Raw genomic sequence first — 17,196 nt, 5'->3', positions numbered from 1 at the left:
TAATCGCTGGCTAAAAGGAGTATTCTGATGTTTCCCAGCTCCTCCTGGTAGCGCTCAGTCTGAGGTACAAGACCTACTCAAAATTTATAGAAAAAACTTTCAATTAGCTCTGAAAACAGGAAATAGATTTTACTTGTTTCCCATAAATCATCCCATGACCTGGTGACCTCTTGGGGGGGCTGACCCTATTTTAAAAACCATCATCTACTATATATAACGTAGATAAAACAGCCCCAATGGGGACATGCTGCTGATGCATTTTACGGCAACACCTGTACTTCAGTTACACAAAGCTGAACATACTTTAGTTTCTCATTTACACGTTGGACATGTTGCTGAGTATTTTTACCTCGTTACATGTGGTACTGTTACTTCAGGGAGTTATCTAGATACACTGATCTCTCAAATCACTTTGGTTTGCTCTAATCAGAGTTACTTGTTGTTACAAACAACAATAAAAATGCAAAGTGGGTACAGGTCCCAGTTAGCAGCAGGTTAGTGGGGAGGTGGTCAGCCTCCAGCTGGAAGCGGGTCAGTTTGAGGAAACAGCAGCGCAGTAATGTAAATGTTTCTGCTCTCTTGCCAGCCAGATTAAAGAAAGCTGCTCCACACCCTGCTGCACACATGTTTGTACTTCTGTGATTGTGAGGACCTTCTGAGGCCTTTCACGGCCCCCTAACCTAAACCTCTTTTTAACCTGAACCCTTAAACTAAATCCAAACCCACAAACGGGCCTTTAAGAGTCCGTCCTCACAACACAGAAGGGTCCTTAAAAAGTCAATAAATACATAGGTCCCCACAAAGATAGCTGTGCAAGTACCCACACACAGGCGGTGAGGAGAAATCCTGTCTTTCAGATAATTTTAGGGTTTGGTTTTCATGGTAAAGTAACTTAAATCACTTTCAGCTTTTTCTAAACTTTTCAGCTGGAGCCAGTTATAGCAGCATCATGGCCCTTTTCCTTCTGTCAACCCTTCCTTTGATTTAAAGCTGCTTTGGCCACAAATACATACATGCTCATATACAAAGTGTTTCTCACATGATACAGAAGATAAATTAAACTGTTAGAGAACAGCATGGCTTTTTGCTGTTTATTTATACCGATTTTAATGAATGGATTTAAACTATCTAATCAACCAGTCATTTGAAATCAAGTCTATTACCACCATCTAAATATTTTATACACAATACAACACAAGCCTAAGGTTAGTTTGATTTGTTCATAACTACAAACGTAAAACATCCCAAAATAATAAATATAGTACAACTTATAACAACTCACACCTGACCTCTAGTGGTCACATGAGTCAGCAGCCAAAATATCAGCGTATATATATTAATATGATAGACAAACACGGAAATAAACATAAAAAATGCATATCAGGTAATGCTAGCTAGCTCAGATACTTGCTAATAAGTAACATCCAGTCAGAATCCCTAACTTTCTCTTACTGGATTGGTCTGTTACTACAGTGACCTCACAGCAGCTGTATTATTGGTCTGATGATGTCATTAAAATGCTCCGAAAGGCTCCAACAGCACAAACACGGTCCAAAGGTCCAGTTCAGGTGACGCTAGCAGACAGCTAGCAGCTACAGCCACCTGCATCACCATCCACCTGTCAGTCAAAGAGGCCACGCCCCTAAGAATGCAAACCTTAAACCTTTTACAGGTGACCTATACAACCCACCACAAATATACCTACAGAGACCGAACAGTTTACATCGGGCTGTAAAAGTGTTTATTACTGCTGTAAAGTTTTAACATGGGAGTCTATGGGGACCGACTCGCTGCTGCCCCCGGTGGAAACTGGAGGAACTGCAAGTTTTGGCCCTGGTAATTGCTGAGTGCTTTGTTAGTACTTTATTACAATTAGTTTTAACATTTTTTTCCACGTGATATGAAAGACAAAAGAATACGTGGATGTTAAACACATTAAAGGAAAGTTTCAAAGTAAATCTCCATTTGTAATCAGATTACATCTGAAACATGCATGCTGTGTATGATTTCATACATGTGAAACATTTTTAAATATAAAAAACAAATATCAGGTAACGTCAGGTTTCATGTGTGGATGAGTTTTATGCCTCTGTCGTTATTCCTGAAACATCTGTAAGACTTGTTATGGGTCACGGTACCTTTCTGTTTGTCCATGTCGGTCGTCTCAGTGTCTGCTGATCCTCAGGCTCATATCTCTGCTAAAGAATCCAACATCAAACAGCAAACAGATTTCCTCCTGTTTCCTCCTCCCTGAACTCCCTCTATCTGCTCTGTGAGAAGCAGTTTGAGTTCTGCCAGGCGAGTCTGTGACCTCAGCACAGGAGGGAGGAGAGAGAGGGCGAGCCAGTGCTCTCATTATGCACGGGCATGCACAGAGAAACCTTAAATACAAAGTCACTTTAACAATGTGCCCACTGTTATCATCCAGTACACAAACACATTTAGAAAATACACAAGAAGAAAAATATCTGCTAACATTCTGGCTTTAAGGCTTCAGTGATGCTCCACAAACTAATGTAATAATAATAACAATAATAATAACAATAACAATAATAATAATAATAATTCCACAGCTATCAGAAAATCAAGGGAGAGCAGCTGGATTACAAAATTACTCAGGCCTCTTTTTATTTAGAAATATAAGTTATTCTTCTACTTGAGAATATCCTGTAATTTACTTATATTAAACCAAGTTTATGTTTTCAATAAATATAATGCATGTTTTCATTTGTCCAACTGTATCGACAAAATCCATCCTCTGCTGCTTCCGCGTGTCAGGGTCGCGGGGGTGGTAGAGCCTATCCCAGCTGTTGTAGGCCGAGAGGCAGGACACAAACTGGAGTGGACACCAGTCTGTCACGGGGCTAACACAAAGAGAAAGACAACCATTCACACCTATGGGCAATTTAGTGTTTCCACCTAACCCCACTAACTGCATGTCTTTGGAATGTGGGAGGAAGCTGGAGTACCTGGACAGAACATGCAAACTCCACACAAAAAGACCCCAGCCTGATGGTGGAGCCTAACTCAGGACCTTCTTGCAACATTAGAAGCTCATTTATTTCAGTCAAACATTTTCAAAATAACTACATATGACCTCTGTGAACCCCATTAGGAGTTAAAGGGTAAAGGAACCCTTCTGTTTCTGACTGCAAACCTGCAGACAATCGTCACATTTTTCAGTGTTTTTCATTGTCGCAGTAATTTGGTAACATATCTATAGAAACAAGAGCTTCTATTAACTAATTTGGGTCACTTTAAAAAGAAAGAAAGAAAGAAAGAAAGAAAGAAAGAAAGAAAGAAAGAAAGAAAGAAAGAAAGAAAGAAAGATGTAAATAAATAAAGTTACAAACGGGACGGTTGGGTGTGTCTAAATCCCCTTCTCGTCCGCTGGGCGGCAGTAGGAAGCTGTAAGTCTCGCGATACTACCTCTTTTCTCCTTGATGAGGAAGAGTCGCGGAAGAGGTAGAAGATTTTCCTGACGGCTCAGCAAGCGACCCATCAAGTTAGATAAAACTACCCGGCGAACCAGCGTTTTAAGCAGCTTTACAGGTCGGATAGACACCCGGACTGAAGGTAAAACACAGCGACGTGTAACGCCGCCTGTCTGATTGGTTTATTATTCGGTTGTTTTTACTGTAAAAGCTTCAGAAAGTGACCTCCTGCCGTTAGCGTTTAGCTGTTAGCAAGGCGTAGACAGCAGTGCAGCTGTTAGCCACTTAGCTCCAGGAGTGGAGCTCCAGGGGGGCTCGGGGGACTCCTCGGGGGGTTCCTGTGGTTGAGCCGTCAGCGTTTCATACGTGTGATGAGGATGAAAACTTCCTCTCCGCGGGGCTGTCACGGTGTTTAAAGCTAACGCTGGGCTCGGCGTTAGCTTCTGCTAGCTCAGCCGGCTGCTTCCTTCTCTGAGCTGTTTGTGTCTCACTCGGTGTGTTTGGAGGCTCAGACCGAGCTCAGAGGATCACTGTGACCGGGCTCAGACCGAGGGTGGAGCCCCGTGTTTGAGCTCAGGTTCTCGGTTTAAACCAAACACATTTCTTTGTTTTCTCTCCGCAGGATCACGATGACAGCCGCACCTTACAACTACTCCTACATCTTCAAATACATCATCATCGGTGAGTGACCCGAGCTCCAGCTCCTGTGTTTACTCCCGCAGCTCTGCCAGAGCAGCTTTGCATGAGTCCGTTTATAATAACCGTTCTGTATCCGTGACCGCTGCCCCTCACATCAGTAAACTCCCTCCTTCTAGACTAAGCTTGCAGAAGTGCAGAACCTGGCGCTGGTAAATGTGGAGTGTCTGCAGCGGGTGCAGATATTAAATAAAGACGATGTTGAGCTGTGACTCATGCAGCGCTGCTCTGGTAAAGTCCAGGAGTGAAACTGGACGGTGAATGAGCAGGAACACTTCAATCACAGGGAGTAAAAACGCTTCATCCGGGTGTTTCCTGATCACTGTCAGCCTTGGTGGCCGACCTCACCTGTGTTTGTCTGTCTGCAGGTGATATGGGAGTCGGGAAGTCGTGTCTGCTGCATCAGTTCACAGAGAAGAAGTGTGAGTGCTGCTTTTCTTCTTCTCTTTGTTTAAGAATAGAATAGAATAGAATAGGCTTTTATTGTTATTATGCATGTATGATGAAATTGTGAGTTATGGATATTTAAAATTTACCACCACTGTTTGGGTATGAGGGGGCAAAGTGGTACAGCCTGTGTTTCTAGGTCTTTTATTTTGAAAGGCAAGCAGTGGAAAATCAGTTCAGGCTGACTTTTAGAGTCTTTTTTTCTAATAATGTCAAGTTTGTTGATTAGGAATCCGTCTTAGCTGTTTAACAGCACGGCTCTAGTTTATCATATAAATATCTTAATAATGATCAAGTGTCAAGTTCGGGCTTCATAAATATCGATTTATGTTTTTTTTTTCTTCATTTTGATGTAACCGTAAACCTCCAACTTTGGAAACATTTAACAGGATTTCTTTGAATTGATGAACAATGTAAATAGATTAGCTTTTAGCATTCAGTTTGTTATGCTAGGAAAAAAACAAAAAGCGACTCGTGTGTTTGATTTTATCTGGATGGTTTCATGAAATTCATTCTGATAACAGATTTCGTGTGTTTGTGCCTGAGACAGCAACAAACACAAACATTTTTACCTTTACTTACCTGTTGGTGACCACTGCCCGTCCAATTCCTGTGTGTGTGTGTGTGCGCTGCAGTCATGGCAGACTGTCCTCACACCATCGGGGTGGAGTTCGGGACGAGGATCATGGAGGTCCACGGGCAGAAGGTGAAGCTGCAGATATGGGACACGGCGGGTCAGGAGCGGTTCAGGGCCGTCACCAGGTCCTACTACAGGGGGGCCGCCGGGGCCCTCATGGTCTACGACATCACCAGGTACCTAGGCAGGCGAGGGTGGATGGAGGAGGAGAAATCTGTGTCCTGTTTACTTAAAGGGACAGTTCACCATAAATGTAAAACTCTGGTTGCGCCGTCCTGTTGAGCTGCTAATTCAGCACTTTGTTGTTTGAGATCACAAACTGATAAAAAGACAAAAACCAACAAAACAAATCAGATATGCAGTGAAGATCATTTCATACAAAACAAAACATAAACGAAATGAATGTAAGTTTCTGTCCTAGTAGAAAAAGTCAAACCATTAGATGAATAATAAATGATGAATGTGTATGTAAAGTCATGTTAGATTAAATACATCAGTTAAAACAAAATAAACTGATAAAAATGGAAGTGATCCACAGACGCTCCGGTGAGCGGCTTCACGTTGGAACTATTTTATTTCTACAGTCTACATCCGCCAGTTATACCACTGTGCAGGAGGAAGTGTGCACTGAGGCATGAGGAACTGAGCATTATCTCTGTGCTCAGCTTTTTTTGTTTTGGTGGATCTGAAACATCCTTGAAAGAGTAGTTGTCAAACAGCTAACAGATCATCTGCAGAGGTTTATTTGAAGAGTTTCAGTCAGGTTTCAGAGCTCATCACAGCACAGAAACAGCTTTAGTGAAGGTTACAAATGATCTTCTTATGGCCTCTGACAGTGGACTCATCTCTGTGCTTGTCCTGCTAGACCTCAGTGCAGCGTTCGATACTGTCGACCATAATATCCTATTAGAGCGATTAGAACATGCTGTAGGTATTACAGGTACTGTGCTGCAGTGGTTTGTATCATATCTATCTAATAGACTCCAGTTTGTGCATGTAAATGGAGAGTCCTCTTCACACACTGAGGTTAATTATGGAGTTCCACAGGGTTCAGTGCTAGGACCAATTCTGTTTACATTATACATGCTTCCCTTAGGCAGCATCATTAGAAGACATAGCATACATTTTCACTGCTATGCAGATGACACCCAGCTCTATCTGTCCATGTATTTAAAAGTAGAATGGGAGGCAGAGCCTTCAGTTTTCAGGCCCCTCTTCTGTGGAACCAGCTTCCAGTTTGGATTCAGGAGACAGACACTATCTCTACTTTTAAGATTAGGCTTCAAACTTTCCTTTTTGCTAAAGCATATAGTTAGGGCTGGACCAGGTGACCCTGAATCCTCCCTTAGTTATGCTGCAATAGATGTAGGCTGCCGGGGGATTCCCATGATGCACTGGGTGTTTCTTCTTCACTCACTATGTGTTAACAGACCTCTCTGCACTGAATCATATCTGTTATTAACCTCTGTCTCTCTTCCACAGCATGTCTTTTATCCTGTCTTCCTTCTCTCACCCCAACCAATCACAGCAGATGGCCCCGCCCCTCCCTGAGCCTGGTTCTGCTGGAGGTTTCTTCCTGTTAAAAGGGAGTTTTTCCTTCCCACTGTCGCCAAAGTGCTGCTCATAGGGGCTCATATGATTGTTGGGTTTTTCTCTGTGTGTATTATTGTAGGATCGACCTTAAAACATTAATCGCCCTGAAGCCACTTTTGAATGTAGACGTGAGAAAGGAAAAAGTTCCTGCATGAGTGAATTTTCTGTGGATCACACTCATGTGTGATGCAGGGTGTAGACTGTCCCTTTAAAAGTAGTGTTATGTTTCATGTGATGAGGTTGTTGATGGAGGCCTCCACCTGCTCTTGGCTGATGGTGGGCGGTAATGTTTAAATCTTAGAGAGTGACTTGAAAGCAGCAGGTCGAACAAGAACCGGTTCCTTTGTAGGATTCTCATCCAAACTAAATATTTGCCAGGCGGTGACTCTGATGGCGCCCTGACAGTCGATGCTGCTGTGGACTAAATGTCAGACAAACGTTCAGAGAGTGTATTGACTTTGTTATTTTTGTGTGTTCAGGAGAAGTACCTACAATCACCTGAGCAGCTGGCTGACGGACGCCAGGAACCTGACCAACCCAAACACGGTGAGTGCGCCCACGCAGACTTCTGTGGCGACTCTTTTAAATCTTCTTTTCAGGCAGGAGAGAGAGAATGATTTCAAAATGGAGTCTGAAGGTGAAAGTGACCCAGAGCTGCGGTGCGTAAACAGACTTGGCTGGACCGCAGCTACAAGTAAACAGTTATTACATCCCTGCTCACGTTTATGGCAGTAACCCCGTGCAGCTAACAAACACCTGTTAAGCTGCTGTGCACGAAACATCCTTTAACCTGTGATGCGCTGAAGAGTCGCTGCTCAGTCTGCGTGTCTCCATGTCGTAGGTGATTATTCTGATCGGCAACAAGGCCGACCTGGAGGCTCAGAGAGACGTGACGTACGAGGAGGCCAAACAGTTTGCCGAGGAGAACGGTGAGACGCTCGCACGATCAGATAAACGCTCAGCAGCAGACGGAGACTCGCTGATTTCTCTGATTTCTGCTTCCTGTTTCTCAGGTTTGCTGTTTCTGGAGGCCAGTGCCAAGACGTAAGTACGGCGTGTTAGAGAGGAAGCTCGTAGTGGCTCGATGGTTATGATTCATTCAGAAACCCGTTCACACCACAGAACGGTGAAGTGCATGAACACGTGTTTCTGGGTCTTTGTGATGACTGATGTTTTAATAAGTCCTGACGAGTTTGGCCTCTGCTTCTTCTGCAGAGGCGAGAACGTGGAGGAGGCCTTCCTGGAGGCAGCGAAGAGGATCTACCAGAACATTCAAGATGGCAGCCTGGACCTGAACGCCGCCGAGTCGGGAGTCCAGCACAAACCTTCGACGCTGCAGGGGGGACGCCCCAACCCCGACAACCAGCCAGCAAAGGAAGGCTGCAGCTGTTAACCTTGAACAGAAAGTACGAACGCATCGAACAGACCGACACACGGACTCCGCCGGGCACTAACACTCACACCCAGAACCAGTCCACACTCATCATCGGCGCTGTCCACCCGCCGTTTTCTAATCCAAAGCAAGATTCAACAATCCTCCATCCGTTCGAGACTTTACCAACTCTCACCCGATCCTGAAAACCAAATCTAGAAGCACATCTCTGCAGCGTGAACTGGCTCAGAAAGGCTCCCAGATCAGGACCAACCGAGGCGGCGACCTCATCCAAAACCAGTCTCAGCACAGACCTGTGTCAATCTGGCCTTTGTAAACCACAACGCTTTCATCTCAAAACCAGAGAACTCCCCCAAACTGGGCCGCTCTCCCCACCGCGTCTCCATCGAGGATGCTTCAGCTCACACGCATTAAAAACCTCCTGCAGACTCGATCAGGATCGTCGTGAGTACGCCACATTTGGTTTTCCATAAAATTCGGGCTTCCTTATCAACAAACCAATCGGCGCCATTGATCAGACCGACCCAGACAAACCGCCGCAGCAGGACGTGACGGTGAACGCTGGCGATCACGGAGGACTCCTGTCAGTCAGCTACGGCGGGCCGGCGTGCGGCCTGGACTGTGCAGAGTCCAGAGTAGGGTCGACTGATTCCGGACTAAAGTGAAGGTTTCACAGATTTAGCATCTTTCGTTTTTTCTCCCATAAGTGAAATGTTTAAATTCAGACAAACAAAACCAAATTGGGACAAAATGAAATTCAAAATAAGCAGACTCGCTGCTCTCAGTCCGAGTCCAGGTTCCCAATTCTGATTACGTTCAAACTCCATCCCTCGGTTGGCTCTGCCTGGATGTCTCGGCTCACCCGGGATGTTCAGCTCTCTGCAGGGAAATGTTGTGAGCTTGTAGACGGAACCGGAGCGCAGGCCAGCGGACGTCTGTCACCTTCAGAACCAAAGAGGACACCTGAGCGCTGTGAAGCTGGAAGCTGACTGAAGGAGCCTCTGAGCTCCTGCAGAAATCCACCTCTGTTATTTTAGGAAGCAGAAGCTGAGAGAGCAACGAGAAAGGAGCACCCCAACCATCGAGTCGTGACGGCGTTTTAGCTTTTATTGCCTCTTTCTGTCTGCACGAAGCCAGTACAGCTGCCAGGTTTTGTTTTTTCACCACTGCTGTGTAGTATGAAAGTCATTTGAATGCATCGTCTGAATGCATGAAAATTACTGCAAGCTCCCAGCTCCCAGCTCCAAGGGAGGAAAATAGTGACAGGAAAGAGGTCGGAAGGTCGGTTAGAAACCATCGGATGAGACAGTCTGCGCCTGCAGCTCCACCCACACAGCCACCATTTCAATTTATGAAGTCTGTGAACTGATGTGAGTCTCGGTCGCTCTGTGAGGGATGAAGAACCCGAACGTCTCTCCGGCCCCTCGCTGGATCAGTTCAGGATGGATTTTTATTAAATGCCTTCATTATTTTCTTGTTTCTGTTTTTGGTTTTAACCAAATAAATACAGGATGTTCCCACAGCTCCCCCTTGTGGCCATTGTGTTTGCGTTGTTGAGCCAGGATTGCACTTTATCACTGTGCTTTCTCTGGTTTCCGCCGCGCTGCTGTGGAGACGTCACTGCTTCAAACGTCAGGTAGACACCAGCGAGCGTATCTGAGGGAGAATTTGCTTTGTGGAAAAAATGATGCCTTCATGGTTTCTGGATCTACTGTTTTCCTCTTTGAAAAATCATTCCTGCACTAAAAGCTTCCCAAAGCTCCGAGTGATGCTCTGCCAGATTTCATTTCACACTTTTAAACCACCAAAGTCTGTGAGCACTAATGGGAGGGAGCAGCTTTTGCATTTAGAGTTTGGATCAGTTAACCTGGAATTAGTCTACCTGTATTTCTGCTTATTTACACTAAAATTAACAAAATACCCGAGAAATGTTTCCTTTGAGTCCCAGAAGTGACAAAACCCGGAGAGATGGAGTTGAAGGTCCATGAGCCATTAAAAGTTTCACCACCAGGGGGCAGTGTTTCACCAGCAGGTGTGCTGCCATTTAACCTTAAACCAGGCGTGGACGACGGCTCCATCCTGTGGTAGAGAGTGGTATTACACACAGTACGGCTGGCTGAGCTGGAGTCTCTTCAACATGAAGGTTATTGCACATTTTATTAAAATTTAAAGTTTTGGAACTTTTTGACAGAAATTAACAAAAAGGATCTTTGATCGTTACTGAAATGATTACACTAATGTTTTTAATTACCTTTAATGCATGTAAATCACCTGTTGTGTATTTCTACATTCCTACAGTTTTGTTGCACTTTATTTTTGGGGGAAATTGGAAAATATGACGTAAATTTTAAAACATTCTGAGAATTTTTGTCTGTAGTATTAAAGTGAATGATGACCCAGAAAAAGTCGACTGGTTAAACCCAGGAAAACAAAAGAAATGATAAATTATCCCGTTTGTGTAGATTTAACATGGCGTCACTCAGCAGATCTCTTAATTGGGGAATTTTGTCGCCTCCGGGGCGCCGTATGGTCATCATGTCACTGCTCGCGCCGAGGTCACGTTATATGAAGTAAAAACGTCACCTCAGCATCTGGGTGTGACGCGTCCACATCTGTCTGAACGGGGCACGATCGGTGACTTTACCCTCTGCTGTCGTCTGATTGGTGGACAGCAGCGCGCTCCAACTATGATGAGTGATTTAACAATAAAACCTTTATGCGGTGAAAACAAACACGAAGCGTTTCAGGCGTCCTGTCTTTGTTTTTTCCTGATCGACCCCAAAATAAAAAAAACCCGGAAGTTTGTTTTTACTCTGCAGTGACCAAAAAGTCTGTGAGGCGTCACCGGGATCGGCGCCTTCAGCTTCCCTCGCCAAAGCGCTCAGCATCCAAAACTATTACACAAGACTTCTTATGCAAAATGGGAAAAACTTTATGGGATGGCCTCGGTCGTTACGCTGTTCAGAGTCTTAATTTCTATATATTAATGAGAAGACGATGCAGCGAAATCAGGTTAAACTACAGCTGACGTCCTTTTTATTTTTCCGTGTGCTCGTAGCAAAATCGTCTGATCAGCCTGAGGGAGGCGCTGCTGTTTGGCTGAAGCATGTGCAACTATAACAGTGAGGTGGAGATCAGGTGATGGAGTCGCTGTTTTTCTGTCTGTTCATTTTTCAGAAATCTGCTAAAATTAAAAAAAGCTTATTCTGATTGTTTGATTGTTTGCAATGATTCTCTGCAGCTGTCATTGTCCAACTGTGGAGACTCAGTTCTTTGTAAATAAACTATATATATGCTGTATATACGCCGATGACTCACTGCTCTTGTGTTCAACTGTAATTCTTTTGTCTGCCTGCAGAGGGCAGTGCAGACTTTTATCTCAGTTAACATTAAATTCATTTATAACTAAAATTCACTGCATTCAAAGTTCACATTTTTTCCAAGTTCATTTTTATTTCAAACATAAAAATGTTTACAGGGTTTAGAAAAACATTCACGTCCGTCTTCTCTCCGTTAGCGCGGCGAACAGAAAAGCCGTCGTTCGCGTCACTGTGGGCGCTTCCTCACGTAATGTTCTGTTTTTGGCTCCACTTCCTGCTCATGTTTAAAGTGAAAGCAGCAGTCATGTGATCACATGCAGCGAGTCATGGATTCGTCTTTAAAGTGTGAAACGGGAAAACTCATTCTGATCAGGCTGTTTGATTATCAAAGGCCAATTAATCAATCAGTGTCTTTCTGTGCTGGTCACATGACTTCCAGCCGAGCGAGACTTTAAACATGAACAGAAGAGCTGGTCGGACAATCCCCTCAGCTATGTAATGTTGCCGTGGTAACACAAGGTGAGGGAGCGAGGGGGCGTGTCCTCGGCAGTCAGTTTGCTTCGAGGGCACAGCGTCACTACGTGGCTCTGCTCTTGGAGGCGGGCTCTGTCTCCTGCTCGTACTCGATCTCCACGTACGCTCGCTTCTTCCTCGCCGCCGAGCCGTTCGCCGGAGATTTGCCTTTAGACCGCGAAGCCTTCGTCTGCACCTCCATCTCCTCTTCAACCTCCTCCTCCTCCTCCTCGCTGGACTCGTCCTGCTCCTCCTCATCACTGCTCGTCTTCAGCTTGTTCATGTCCTGCAAGGAGGAAGTCCAGTTAATGTAACAGTCAAACAATCGCATTTAAAGATCACGCCAGCAGAGCGGCGACCGACGTCTGAAAGGACAAAACTGCGTCAACACGTCTCTGGATTCTGACTTCCTGCTCCTCTCTGACTCAACTTCCTGTTTTATTCAGTCCGACCTGAAAGCAGTTCATCAGACTTCAGTCGCCCCCTGCTGGTCATTAGAGAGAAGAGTTACCTCAAAGTCGCTCAGGTCGCTCTCCTCCACTTCTTCTTCTGCTACGAACTCTCTCTGCCCGACGTCCTGCACACACGCACGCGCGCACACACACACACACACACACACACACACACAGGACATCCTTTCAGAATAAAGTTTTACAAACATGTTCAGCAGCTGGTGTAGTAACAGCTGCCTCAATCACCTCGTCCTCCTCCTCCTCTTCTTCCTCCTCCTCCTCTGACTCGCTCTCCTGGTCCTGCTGCTCCAGCGCTCGGTCGAAGGCGTGCACGGGGAAGTTGTAGATGTCTCCGTACTGAAACACAAACATAGACCGTGAGTTAAACCGCACGATCGTCCTTGGCGTGCGAGCAGCGGTCGCGTTGGCGTCGTACCGTTCCCTGTTTAAGTCGCTCCAGCAGCTCCTTCTCGATGGCGTTATCCAGCTGAGCAGCAATCAGAGCCTTCTCCTAAAAGAAAACACCAACAAAGAAGAGACAGCCGTCAGAGCTCCTGTTCCAGGTCAAAGGTCACGATGAGATGAACTACAGAGGAATGAGCAGTGCTTCTGGTAACTTTTAGCAAATGTTTACATCATTTTATTTTATGAAGTTCAGACAAAAGGAAAAAATCCTGAATCCTCTAAACAGGAGCTGCCAGCAGCTTTTAAGGTGGACCGTTCAGATGCTGCGAATCAGTCATTCCGCCTTAAATATCAGTTCGACGGCTGTTCCTCTTCAAAGCGAGGAAAGAATTCCAGCCGGACTTTATTCAACGTGAACGTTCCCTCTCTGTGGAAAACCGAAACTCGGCTCCTAATTTGTAAGGAAAATGTGACCTACGACCTCTCGTAGTCTGATTGCAGCTCTGTTAGGTGGTCAAGCGCCACCTTTGGGTGTGGTTAAAAGTCTCACCTCCTTCCTCCTCTCTCTGGTCTCCACCTTCCTGCTGAGAGGAACCAGCTTCCTCCTGAAACACACAGACAAGCAGGATGAACGCGGCGGGACGACACACCAGCTTCCTACTCGCAGTACTCGCTGTACTTTGTGTACTGCAGTACGGTCTGAGTACTCACTGCCTTTTGAGGACCAGTTTGCGCATGCGGATCAGGTACTGGGTGATTTTAGTGAACCTCTGTTTGCATTTGTGTCGGATGAATCGAGGCCAGTAGATCAAGTTCTCATCTATCTGTTCCAGAGCCTTCTCATAGTTCTTACTGAGCTTCACCTGCGCGCACACACACACACACGCACACACAGTTTGAGGCGTGAGTTAAAATCTTGTAAACTGAAGTTAGCTTCTTTTACACCAGATTCTTTAAACCGTGTCGAGGACGTCGGGCCATCGTCAGGAGACGTGACGTCTCCGTGTCTGGTGATCCACCATGACGAGTGACATAATCCCACTTTAGCCGCTCACCTTCTCCCACATCCTGGCAGGAAAAGCCGCCCTCTCGATGACCTTCATGTAGAGGAAGCACTGACCTGAAACACAAACGTTCCTCGCGTTACTCCCAAGACCTGCTGACCTGAGATCTGCCGGTAAAGCTGATGAGAGCGAGCGAGGACTCACCTTTCTCCTCCCTGATGGTGGCGTACTGGCTGTTGGCGAGCGGGCAGGACGAGCGGTTACACAGGCCCGTGATGTTGTACTCATTCCGGCAGAAGTTCTGACTCTTGGTCCTGGACAGAGAAACAAAGACGTGACACGGCTCAGAGCTCGTCAATGACACGAGTCGATAAATCCAAGCCGAGCGTGACTTACTTCACTTTGAAGGAGCAGAACTGCGTGTTTCCAATGATGTCCCAGATCACCTGCAGGGGGCGGATCACACACTGATGCACATTACTGCTGCCTCAGTTTTTTTTATGATTTTATTTAATTATTCGTCACAACTTTGAGAGACTTCACCATTAGACTTACTATTTATTTCATTTTATCGTGTGAATTTATTTTTAGCACTTTTCTGCTTACGTGAATCTATTTAAGGATGTGTTGCGTGCTGAGCTTTTGTTAAGTCTGACTATAGTTCGTCTTTTTCCTTCATGTGGAGCCTGATGATCTTTACGACACACGGAGAAAAGAATGATGGGTAACTGTGGCCGAAGTGAGGTCCACGCAGGTCTGTGACTGACTCCGCTTCATGATGTATTGATCGGAGTGTTTGCTGGAAAACTAAAAAACGTTAAAATAGATTTTATTTAATGGAATTTGGCGTGACCGGAAGAGCCGGCTAGCATTTAGCCTGGTGATGTGTTGAAACGCGTATTTTATCTCCGGATAAATGAGTACGGTTCAGCTCATGGTTCCTTTAAACTCCGGAGCTCTCACCGGCCAGCTAGCGTTAGCACGCAGAGCTAACAGCGCTTCTCGGCGGCTTTAAAAGAGCTTGTGACACTTACGTCGTCGTGCTGCATTTCCGGGTCCTCTCAGAGCGGGTCGGCTCGTCGGATATAATAAAATTAAATAAGTTCCGATCACGGCGTGAGGCTTTTTCAGCAGACCTGGAACCACATGGACGATCAGGGCGACACCATCTGTGTTTGGACAGAAATCTCATCCGGAGTGACGTCACCCGGAAGAAACATCGCGAGACTTCGAGATGTAACGTGTGTTGTAGATGTTATTATTACTTAGCGCATGCATTCGTGTAAAACGGCGTGATTGGGCTGCTGCTGAATAAAGATGATTGAATAGAGATTAAAAGCGAAAAGCACTGGAAACAGAGAAGCCTCCATCAGCATGCACCCGGCCAGGTGGAGAACTTCATCTACACCTCCCATCTCCCGTACAACCACAACTAGAAGTTCCACTCATGACAGGAAACACTTAAACACATCACCGAGACGTTACTGGCGGAGCTCAGCTTGACTTCAACATTTAGGTGGAGGTCGCTGGGTTGATGGGTCAGTGCAGTCAGACTCTGGGGAGTCAGCTGGCCTGCTGTGTGCTGAGTTCACTGACCCACTTCTGCACTCAAACAAAATGACTCCTGTTTCTCTGTGAACCCTAAAGCAGATGTTTTTGCTCTGTGGTGCATTCAGGTTCACATGATTGTGGTTTAAAGAGTTGTTGTGTAGCCTGTACAGGTGTTTGTAAGTAAAGACCACCAGACTGGGACGTGACACCTAACCCACCACCCACTCCGAGTCTGTGGCATCCCTGTCATTCAAAAACATTGACTGGGATTCTGTTTATGTGTATTTATCATTAAATAACTGAGACAAAACAAAACGACAGCACCGACAGTAAAAAGCATGTTTACAACTAAAGAAAGTGTCACCACTAAAACAACTACACTATTACTACAAACATGTACAAGTACAGAATCTGAGATAGAACTGTGTAGAGTAGAACATCACTGCAGGCGCATCCCGATCAGCGATAATATGGAACATCGACTAATGATCCGTATCTAACAAATGCTTCTTGTCAAGGTCAGACGGGCTGAGGCGCATGCGTAACAAGAAGGCTGCACCTTACACGGATGGTCCGTGAACGCACCAATCATCATACTTCTTGAACAAGAAGGATCATAATACAGCGCACGCGCTCTGAGGCTTTACGGAGCGGCTCCAGCGCTCTGAGTGACGGTGCTCTTCTTCACGTGAGCGTTTCTCTTGACTTCATCAGCTCACTGCGCAAACTCCGACAGCGCGGCACGCAAAAGGTTTTAATGTTTCTGAGCGGGGAAACGTGAGAGCAGCACGGGTTTCTGGCTGACGGGAGCGATGCATTCTGGGAAAGACCGCGGTTCAAATCAGCTCTGCAGCGACCCCAGCGCTCTGGAGGGGAGCTGCAACATAAAAACACAAGACTGAAGAAGTTTAATGTCATATACACCGCAAAACACAAATGGTTACGCTGAGCAATCAAATTGTTACTTTGCGAGTTCCCTTCAAACAACTAAATAAACAAGTAACTAATATAAAGAATAAATGTAGTACTTATGTGTTTATGTACACAAGGGTAGGGTGTAGTTAAAATTTGAAAGTGCAAGTAGTTATGCAACACAGTGTTAAGATATTCAGAATGTGCAAATATTAAAATTGTTTATGTTGTATGAAGTTGTGTTATATTGTATATAAACGTTCACAGTTGCAAATTTACAGGTCAGGTTATTGATAGACAATCACAGTTCGACAGTTAGTCAGGGATTCAGTAGCCTGATGGCCTGTGGGTTGTCCTTACTTTCACACTCCTGTAGCGTCTGCCAGATGGCAGGAGTGTGAACAGTGTGTGCTGTGGGTGGGTGCGTCCCTATCCTGAGTGGTGCTGTTCTCGTACCACACTGATGGAGTTTGTCAGGATACTCTCAACTGTTCATCTGTAAACATTGCTGAGAAGTTTGGAGGTTAATCTTAATTTTCTCAGCTTCCTCAGGAAGAAGAGTCGTTGTTGAGCCCTCTTGATGATCTGCCGTGGTTATGGGTCCAGGTGAGATCCTCACTGATGTGGGTGCAGAGGAATTTGAAGGTCTTCACCCTCTGCACAGGAAGTTTTAGTGCACAGGCATATTAATAAATCAGACACAGAAAATAAGAACTGAGTAGAAGGAGTTTGTTTGTAATGAAACTGTGTGTGACGTCTGAAGTACAGAAATAACACCATATAAGACACGTGTTGAGTGTCAAATGTTAGAGATCCTGCAACTGGCGTTTTGGGCTGTG

General features: G+C 45.4%; 2 protein-coding genes and 1 non-coding gene across 3 annotated transcripts; 1 reads left to right on the top strand and 2 right to left on the bottom strand.

Annotated features, from left to right (window-relative positions):
• The first annotated feature begins 3,427 nt into the window (after positions 1-3,427).
• LOC120743164 (ras-related protein Rab-14-like) lies at positions 3,428-8,319 on the top strand. Its single transcript, XM_040046747.1, has 8 exons — positions 3,428-3,576; positions 4,057-4,115; positions 4,499-4,552; positions 5,213-5,390; positions 7,287-7,353; positions 7,649-7,736; positions 7,821-7,851; positions 8,023-8,319. Exons 2-8 carry the CDS (start codon positions 4,064-4,066, stop codon positions 8,198-8,200), a joined length of 648 nt encoding a protein of 215 aa, XP_039902681.1. The 5' UTR covers positions 3,428-3,576; positions 4,057-4,063; the 3' UTR covers positions 8,201-8,319.
• A 3,301-nt stretch (positions 8,320-11,620) lies between these two features.
• mak16 (MAK16 homolog (S. cerevisiae)) lies at positions 11,621-16,192 on the bottom strand. The gene is made up of 10 exons (XM_040046743.1): positions 14,929-16,192; positions 14,291-14,340; positions 14,099-14,208; positions 13,946-14,010; positions 13,602-13,753; positions 13,441-13,495; positions 12,922-12,996; positions 12,732-12,842; positions 12,545-12,610; positions 11,621-12,319 (listed from the first exon to the last, which is right to left on the bottom strand). Exons 1-10 carry the CDS (start codon positions 14,941-14,943, stop codon positions 12,098-12,100), a joined length of 921 nt encoding a protein of 306 aa, XP_039902677.1. The 5' UTR covers positions 14,944-16,192; the 3' UTR covers positions 11,621-12,097.
• On the bottom strand, positions 15,963-16,060 carry LOC120743167. Its single transcript, XR_005698083.1, has one exon. It is a non-coding gene; the product is annotated as a small nucleolar RNA U13 (small nucleolar RNA).
• Positions 16,193-17,196: the final 1,004 nt, after the last annotated feature.

The sequence above is a fragment of the Simochromis diagramma genome, unplaced genomic scaffold (genome assembly GCF_900408965.1).
Source record: "Simochromis diagramma unplaced genomic scaffold, fSimDia1.1 OVJJ01000038.1, whole genome shotgun sequence".
NCBI classification, from domain to species: domain Eukaryota; kingdom Metazoa; phylum Chordata; class Actinopteri; order Cichliformes; family Cichlidae; genus Simochromis; species Simochromis diagramma.
Note: the sequence above shows the minus strand (reverse complement) of the source record. Positions and strands in the feature narration are given on the sequence as shown.